Genomic DNA, 9,358 nt, shown 5'->3' with positions numbered 1-9,358 from the left:
CGAAGAATTACCTAAATCATCTCACTTTTGTGTATGCCAAATTAAGCGTAGAAGTATAGAGTACGTAACGGATCAATTACTAACTATCTCTAAAAAACGATTTGAATATCTAAAACACATGTCTAATAAAACAATCAATACATGACAAAATCAAAGAAGATTTGAAAAAGTATTAGCAATTACCTAAACTTTTATTATGAATATTTCCACGCGTCCAATGATTAAATTATACAAATCCATAGATGGTAAATTATAGGCCACAACATAAGCACTTATTATTGCATTATATTTGATCATTTAATGGTGATAGAAACAAGAAAAATAACCCACAAATAAAATGAGAGAATTCAGCCACCAAAATTACCAAAATGCCCATATCTTCTCTTCACAATTTAAAATGCAAAAATTTAAAACCAGTGATTTGAAGGGCAAAAGAGTAATTTCAAAACAACCTCAACCATCATCATCAATGTTAATATCGAAACAAAAGGTTAATATATAGTTTACATGATACACATTTCATCAAACCCTTATTCCATTAAAAAGCTTTATTATTTCATATCAAATTCCTGCAAATTCTACCTTGTCACACAGTCTTTGGTAAGTTATTATTCATAAAGTTTGAATTTTTTTCATCTGGGTATTTTATTTTATGCCTGAATTTTGTCATTTATTTAATCAAGATTATGTTTTTCAGTGACCCACATGAAATCTTTAAAACCCCTTCACTGTTCTTGAGCAAAATGTGTAATCTTTCGTGACAAAAGTAGGGTTCTTTTTGCTTTTTGTTTTAATCAATGATTGATGCTTCTTCTTTGATTGTCTTTTTTGCTTTTTGGGTTTTGTTCTTTATTTTTTAATTTTATAAGTACGATTTGCATTTCATTGTGTTATTTTCTTGATAAAAATGCAATCTTTATTCCATTTTTCAGTATTTTTGTGTTCTTAATCAACTCCAGTGTATGTCTTTTGTATTGATTTATAAAAAAAATATATATATATATAATCTTATTCCAGTGTTTTATAATTTTTCTTTTGAATTTTATGAATATTTGCTTATTTCAATTATTTGATTCAGTACAATGTGTTTAGAATGTCAGAAAATAGGTATTTTAATTGTTTTAAACCTGCAAATCCAGCTATGAGAGACAGATTTCGAGCAATCTATTATCAGAGTTTAAAATGGTTCTTAATTTGTAGTTCTGAAATTGAAAGAAATCAATGGCTATGATGAAATCTGGTATGGATTTAGGGCAATATTGTATGTAAACTGAGCTTAATTACCATTTTCTGTTATGGATGTACAATAAAAGTAGTCATTTTAATGTTTCAAACTTGTTTGTATCTTTACATATGGGTCCAATTTGCTATGTTCTCTTGTTTAATTCGAGTTCTATCGTGTCTTTATGTGTGTTCAGTAAGGAAACAGGCGGCTCAGCTGTCGAAAGTGGTGGCGTTAAGGCGGTAAGATGGCAATGGCAATGGCTGCATCGTCGTCTACAGAAAACAAAAACGCAGTTGCGGTTAGTGAGAATTCTATGAAGGGTTACTCATACCCACCGCCCGTTGCTCAATATGAAGATGTTATTGCTAGTCCCAATTTATTTATGGATGTTCTTGGGAAATTTCATGCTGCAATGGGGACCAAATTCAAGTAATGTTTTATTGTTAAAGTTCATGCTTATGTGAATTTGGTTGTGAGTTTCATGAGGTTTATGCATGGTTGTAAAACAAGGTTTCCAAGCCCGAGTACTCCCCGAGTAGTCGCTACAAGGTTGGCTACCGAGGCGACTTTCTTCGACTCCGCCTAATTACTCGGAGTTAGTCAAATGCGGTCAAACTCGGCAAGAATTGGATCTAGTAGGTCAACTCGAGCCTAGTTTGACTTAAATAATTATAAAACATTATTTATATGCCTATTATATTAAAGAATAGAGTAAACTTCTGTTTTGCTCCCTGTGGTTTGGTCACTTTAACGGTTTTGCCCCAAACCTTTAAAAATAGCCATTTTACTCCCTGATGTTTTGGTTTTGTTGCCAGTTTGCTCCCTGCGGGGAGCAAAATGGAAAAACAAACAATTTGGATGGAGTTAGAGGCGGGGAGCAAACTGGCAAAAAAACCGAAACATCAGGGAGTAAAATGGCTATTTTTAAAGGTTTGGAGCAAAACCGTTAAAGTGACCAAACCATAGGGAGCAAAACGGAAGTTTACTCTAAAGAATAAATATCATTTTCACATATTTTGTTATAAGTATTAGTAAATTTGTGTTATTTGACATATATTTAATCTCCAAAAAGTAATTTCTTTATAATTTAACATGCCCGAGTACTCCCCGAGTACTCTCCGCCTAGACCGAGTACTCTCAACTCCCCGGTCTACCGACTAGGGAGCGCCTAGCGACTTTTGCAACCATGGGTTTATGATATTGTTTTTATATGTAGGATTCCTGTCATCGGTGGCATGAATTTAGATCTGCATCGCCTGTTTATGGAAGTTACCTCTCGTGGAGGCATTAAAAGGGTACTGTTGATCTTATACTTCGGTTTCTTAGTAGGGGTGTGAATTTCGGTTTCTGACACGAGTAAATGACACGAACCTAACACGAAGTTCATGGGTTTGGGTTTAGTCTAAATGGGCCTAGGTCTAACCATAGACACTGTTAGCTGGATGTGTTGTGTTCGGGTCGGCCTGGTGAGTCTATGGGTTGACCCATATGCAGTTAATATCGGTGATATATCGGTTATCAGTCCCCATGTAAAATATCGGTGTCAAATATCGGATCCGATATTAGCTGCGATATTCACCTATATTTGACCGATATATCACCGATATTCCCGATATCAGTACCTTTCTTCTTATTGATGCTGTTACTGTTTTAAGTCTTAATTGTTAATTTTTTGTGTTAAATGTTGATGTTTTAAGTCTTAATAAGTTCCTACTTGCTACAATTGTTAGTGTTTTGCAAGTTGCAAAAGGTTAATTTGTTAATGATAGGAGAGTATACTGAATTGTTAGTGTTAAATTGCTATATTTATAAATTCTGCATGATATTAAAATTACCGATATCCCACTGCGATAACCTATATCACAAATATCGGTCCTTGACCCATATCCTATATTTTACCACTTTAACTGCTTAGTGACACCCATTTAACCCGTTTATTTTTTAATATCATTTAAAAAGTTGTGTTTATTTTTTAGTAACATTTTAAAAAGTTCATGTGTCTGACACAATTTTTACGTTCGTATTTAACATCCCTAGGGAGTGTTTGGATTTGCGCTTTGAAACTTGATTATTTAGTAATCAATTAATCACTTTCAAAACGATTACAAGCACTCCATTATATTCGCAAGTAGACACTTTCTTCCATTTTCGTTACACGTTTATATAACTTTTTTCAAAACTAAAACAGGTTCTTGAAGAGAAGAAATGGAGGGAGGTGTCCAACTGTTTCAGCTTTCCACCTTCCGCTACAAACGCGTCTTTTATCTTGCGAAAGTATTACATGTCACTTATTCATCACTTTGAACAAGTTTATTATTTTAAAGCTAAAGCATGGACTCCTGTTCCTACTGGTACGTGCACACCTCTTAAGTCTTACACCTCTTAAGTCTTACACTTATCGTTACGCTTATAAAATATGGTTTTTAATATTTTATTTCTTCAGATTCTTGGCAGAGTACAAAAACCACACTCACTTCAACATCTGGAATGAACGAACTCCTGCTTCCGTCAACGGAATTTCAAGACACGTCGGTGAAGAGGCAGAAGATGATTATGGAAGAACAGTCGTTGCCTAAAGGTCACAATAATCTCTAATACTTTCTTATTTTTTTTTAACAAAAATATCGTGAAATTTTAACCTTTATGTTGGTTTTCATCAATTTCCGGAATGGTGTTCTGAAAGTAATTATGTGATTTTTATTTTAAGTTTTTAACCATCTGCTAGTTAATTTTGTTGCAGCTAGTTTGCAACTAACTTAATATTCATAAACTGTTGAAACTGACTGCTCAAATCGAAGCAAATCGGCCAGATTGAGATTTATACGGTTTGGAACTTGGGACCGGTCTTGTAAACTGAATTGACCGTTCACCTTTTTAGCTATTTATATATTCACTTTTGGATTATGCAATTATGCATATGTATAATATTCATGAACCATATATATCATTTTTTAAAATTTGTTGCAGTAACGATTTTGATTATCCTTCTTCGTAAAACTACTTGAAACCGGCCAAACCACCAAGTCAAACCGTTTGGTTCGGTATGGCGATTGCAACCAGCCTGGCCGGTAGGGCTGCAAACGAACCGAACGAACACAAACAAGACTGTGTTCGAGTTCGTTTGTTAAGGAAATATATGTGTTCATGAACACTTACTGAACAAGATTTTCTGTTCGTGTTCGTTTGTTAACTTTAGGTAACGAACGCAAACGAACGTTCACGAACACAAACTCGTGTTCATGAACACAAATGAAAACAAACGAACACAAACAAGCGTTCATGAACAAAATATATAATACATTGATACTTATTAAATATTTTATTTATTAAGTATTTTAATAAAAGACAAAAATAAAAAACAATAATGAACTATTGAAAACAAATGAATACGTTACCGAACGTTCACGAACATAAATGAACAAACGCGACCTCTGTTCATGTTCGTTCATTTAACTAAATGAACGAAATTTCTTGTTCGTTCATTTTTAAACGAATGAACACAAAGGAACTTCCCGCCGAACGGTTCACGAACTGTTCGCCGAACGTTCGGTTCGTTTGCAGCCCTACCGGCCGGTTAACCGTAGCTAGTGGTTCGGCCCAAAATATATGTCAAAACCGACCAAACCAGATCGTGAACAACTGAACACCCTAAGCCACTTTCTTCATGTTTGCTTGTGTCCTTTTCTTCATAATTCGAATATTTACACGATTAAAAACTGTTAAATGTGACCATACAGGCTCTCCGGAATCATCAATTGGTTTACCAGTGACAGGCGTACTCGATGGAAAATTTGAAAGCGGGTATCTTTGTACCGTTAGAATCGGTGGAGAGCAGTTACAAGGCGTACTATATCAAACCATGCAGACTCCATTGTACGAAACACCAGTAAACACGGATGCAACTCAAGGTTTAACCACGGTTAGGTGTAGGCGTAGACGTAGGAAGAAGTGTGAAATGAGAAAGAGGGATCCGGCTCAACCAAAACCCAACCGAAGCGGGTATAATTTCTTTTTTTCGGAGCATCATGCGAGGCTCAGATTACTTCACACCGGTAAAGATAAAGCCATCAGCAGGATGATTGGTGAAGAGTGGAACAAGTTAACCGAGTCTGAAAAGGCGGTGAGTAGACTTGTTTGTAATTGTAACGGATCTAAATGGGTTCAGGTCAAAACAGGTCCTTTTAGCGCAGGGCAAATGGGTTGGTTGGCTTGATCCATACTTATTTTTTTGTCCAAAACGGGTATTTACGGGTCGGGTCTGGTTGGATTGGGTTGATCCTTTTGGTGTTTTAATACACTAGGTGTGAGTCTAGGGGTGCTAAACGGGTCATGTTCACTGGTTGGCGGGTCCAATCTGACCCGAACCCGAAAATTTTACACGAACCCGAACACTGCATGAATATTTGCGGGTTGACCTGAACACAACCCGTTTAACCCGAATATTTTTATTTCTTTTTTTGTTTCACATATTAACATTTTCATAATAAATTTTTACAACAAAAAATACATATGTATATAAAACAATTACATTTTTATTATAAAATCTTATGTCAATTTCTCTTTTAAAACAACTATTGCATAAATTATCCAACCAATTTAACTTGTGACATATAAACATGTTATGACAAAAAAATATATAATATAAATGGGTTAAACTGGTCAACCTGCCAACCCGACGGGTTCAACACGAACCTGACCCGTTTAGCCAAACGGATTCGCGGATTCAATCTGAATCTGACCCGAACTTGTTTAGACTAAACCCAAATCCACAAATTTTGTGTTAGATTTGTGTCGTGTCAGAAATCTACATCCCTATGTGTGACGTTCCACCCGTTTTCTTTTTAGTTTTTTTTTTATTTTTTTTTTATTTGAAATAATAGAGAGAAAATATAACTTGAATCGGTCCATTCAAGTAAACGGGTGTTTGATTGTTTCTTGATTTAGGTATACCAAGAAAAGGCGGTGAAAGATAAGGAAAGATACAGAAGTGAAATGGAGAATTATAAAGAGAGTAAAGCGCAAGTTTTAACGAATTCAACGTCTTTACAACAACAGTACTTTACGATGAGCACAAATATGGAAAACAATAATGGAAACTCTCAAAACGTTCATGAAAACGCGCCGAATTCCGAGTACTATGATGATAACGATGATGATGACCATAGCAGCTTTGAAGGTGAAGAGGAAACTACAGGTAAGGAACTAAATCTTGAAACCGAAGCTGAAAATGTCGAAATGGACCATGTGGAGTTTCTTGATGAATCTGGTCAACAAAAGTCAATGTCTGTTCAAGGGATGAATCATTAGTCATCGACATGTATCACGAAAACGAATCAAAGCAAGATGACAAGAGGCTGACGACGAAGTGGTGATTCTTGATGTAAATGATGAAAACAAGACAAAATCAGCAGACAAAAATGAGCAAGATTTGGAAATTTTTGATAAAAGTTTAATATGGGCCATTGGCTGTTTGGAGAATCCGAGGTAAAAGATCATTTCTTGATCAAGGTTGAGTTTTTTTGTCACATAGAAATAGTAGCTCAAGATTTCTGTCACATGTAGTTTTCTTCAAAAATGTTAGCTTATAAATTTTTATATGCTTTATGTTTCTTGGTACTCAAACAGTCAAACTTGAACAAAATCAGTGCTATAAATTTAGTTTGACCAATTTGAGTGCTTTCTTTCTTTAGCTCCATTAATTTAGGTTTGTTGGATCATGGGTCAAATCATGATTTGTTGTCTATGTCTAGCAAGGGTTGTGGTTTTGACCCGATCTTATCCAAATTTAGCACATTAACATCAGGGGTCGCAATTCATGACACGACAAAAAATAGCTAGCTTTTGGGTTAATTTGTTTAACCCATTTAGTTGAGTAGCCTGTGATCAGGCTGACATGTTTAGCCTGTTTAATTAAGCAAACCGTGTTTAGGTTGACATGTCTAACCCATCTAATTAGGGGGGGGGGGTGTTCAGATTAACATGTTTAACCCGTTTAACTAAGGATGTTGACTTGTCAACCCCTTTACATTTAACCCATTTATTACAACCCATCAACCTGTTTTATATGTTTACAACTTGATTGCATCCCATTTACAACCCGTCAAGCCATTATACAAGCAACCGACACGTCAACATGTTTAGATAAATATGTTGTGTTTAGGCTACACGAATTTATGTGTATCCAAGTCAAGGTTGACGTTTATGACACAAATAAATATATAAGTCGTGTTCAGATTCAAGTATTCAGCCCGCAAACCCGAAACATGCCAACTAAAATATGGGTATATGTGAGGGAGCAAAGCAATAGAAGTTATTGGTTAGTGACAGTTACAACTCTTTAAGTCAGTTTATATTCAAAATTATCACTTTACCCTACTAATATATCAATTTTGCTGTCCACTTTCAATGTGGGTCCAAATACCTGCTCAAGAAGATGCTTAAAGTTGAGGGTCCATAGAGATAATCCTAAAAACTGAAAGTGACTTCCACATTTAAGAATCCCATATTTAATTAAATAAAAAGTCAAACCATTTAAATAACTATGGTCTCCATCAACATTTGAAAACTACCAACACCAAAACTTGGAATCAAGATTTAAAAAAAAAAAAAAACACAACTTAAAAAAAGCAAAAAAAAGAAAAAAGTGCAACAACTTTGGAAGAAAAGATGAATACTCATGTACCTTCAAATAAAATTAGAAATAAAATAAAAAAAGGAAAAGAAGTTACAAACTATGAGCATATGCATATCTAGCTATGAATCTGAAACAAGAATAGCATCCCAGATCATATCCATGTCCAACGACGGCATTCGGCTCAACTGAACACCCTCGACACCATCCGCTTCTCCTACTTCTGTCGGTTTCTTGTTTTTTTCGTTATCTAAAACATGACCCGTACGTGTTTCTGTCGTTAAACCAATTTCCGGGGGTGTTGGTGACAGATCATTAGATTCATTACCTTTCTTATTAGATGATAAAGCTTGCAACTTTGCTTCAAGAAGAGCTGCAGTGTGACCATTTCCTGAATTAGCCTTTATCTGCTGCTTTAAATTTGGAAAATTTAAATGTGCATAATCACCCCTTAACAAATAAGCAGCTGTATCATATGCAAAAGCAGCTTCTTCTGCTGTATCAAATGTCCCGAGCCAGACACGTGTCCGGTTTCTTGGTAACCGGATTTCCGCTACCCATTTTCCCCAATGTCTCTGTCTTACCCCTCTAAAAAGCTTCCCTGGTGAACAAACTGAAGTCTTTTTAAGGGCAGTATCGACAATTCGTCTCCCAGTGTACTTCATTGACTGAGTTTTCATAGCTCTCAGCCAGAAGTCCGAACCCAAGGGTGCGACCGGCTGCATACTAGTCATGGTCACACCCTTGGGTTCGGTCAAAAGAAACGTTAGATTCTGGAATCTTGGCTCAATGGCTTGTGAAAGTTGGCTGTGTGGTGTGCGAGTTTCAAGAAAATAAGGCAAACCGTTAACAAACGATGGTGATGATGACGACGACGATGAAGATAATGATAACGATGATGATCTTGAACCGCTATCATCTCCAGCATGACACACTAGCCCGTTAAAACCGTTCCAACTGCCTACACTTTGGGCTGCTTTCGCGGTTTCTTTAACATAAGAGCATAGTAGTTCTTTCTCCATTTGGGATCAGAAAGACACTAAAGAAGAGTTTTAATGATATAGAAATTTGAAGGAAGCATACTATGACTTTATATATATATATATATATAAAGTTTTGAACTCACAAACTGGCATATGTCAATGACTCAATGGAACCTTATATTATTATTATTTTTTAAAAATCCAAAGTCAGATCTAGAGTTAAAAACTAAAGTGTTATCAAGGTTAACCCCCTTAACACAGCCCGGCCCACGCGTTCGTGCCCACCATTCATAAATATTCTCGTATCGACCAGTGAAATATCGACACATCATCTATGGTTGTGTTTTTATATTCTCTCTTGCTGGTGAAAGTGTGAAAGCTTAGTAGTGATCATGTGATGCTTGATGTCCTTTTCTGTCTTTTGCTTTTGTGATAATGATTAGAGTTGTTAATTGGTTGTGTGTTGTGTGATTAAGAATATGATAAACAAGTTTAGAGATAATATATAGTATTGGTGGC

At 35.6% G+C, this 9,358-nt stretch overlaps 2 protein-coding genes across 4 annotated transcripts; one reads left to right on the top strand and one right to left on the bottom strand.

Annotated features, from left to right (window-relative positions):
* Nucleotides 1–509: 509 nt before the first annotated feature.
* Nucleotides 510–6,893, top strand: LOC110908583 (high mobility group B protein 15). Of its 3 annotated transcripts, none has more exons than XM_022153524.2 (7): nt 510–600; nt 1,419–1,654; nt 2,442–2,520; nt 3,414–3,576; nt 3,669–3,803; nt 4,963–5,345; nt 6,170–6,893. In XM_022153524.2, the coding sequence occupies exons 2-7, from the start codon at nt 1,470–1,472 to the stop codon at nt 6,530–6,532; spliced, it is 1,308 nt and encodes a 435-aa protein (XP_022009216.1). In that variant the 5' UTR covers nt 510–600; nt 1,419–1,469; the 3' UTR covers nt 6,533–6,893. The 3 variants fall into 3 exon arrangements, with proteins under 3 accessions (XP_022009216.1, XP_035838716.1, XP_022009218.1); XM_035982823.1 differs by having other exon boundaries at nt 525–600; nt 1,419–1,860; XM_022153526.2 differs by lacking the exon at nt 510–600 and adding an exon at nt 1,087–1,240.
* Nucleotides 6,894–7,755: 862 nt separating this feature from the next.
* Nucleotides 7,756–8,949, bottom strand: LOC110908584 (ethylene-responsive transcription factor ERF062). The gene has a single exon (XM_022153528.2). It carries the CDS (start codon nt 8,876–8,878, stop codon nt 7,979–7,981), a length of 900 nt encoding a protein of 299 aa, XP_022009220.1. The 5' UTR covers nt 8,879–8,949; the 3' UTR covers nt 7,756–7,978.
* Nucleotides 8,950–9,358: the final 409 nt, after the last annotated feature.

The sequence above is a fragment of the Helianthus annuus genome, chromosome 14 (assembly GCF_002127325.2).
Source record: "Helianthus annuus cultivar XRQ/B chromosome 14, HanXRQr2.0-SUNRISE, whole genome shotgun sequence".
Classification (NCBI taxonomy): Eukaryota; Viridiplantae; Streptophyta; class Magnoliopsida; order Asterales; family Asteraceae; genus Helianthus; species Helianthus annuus.
The sequence above is the reverse complement of the archived record's forward strand: the minus strand, read 5'-3'. Positions and strand labels throughout refer to the sequence as shown.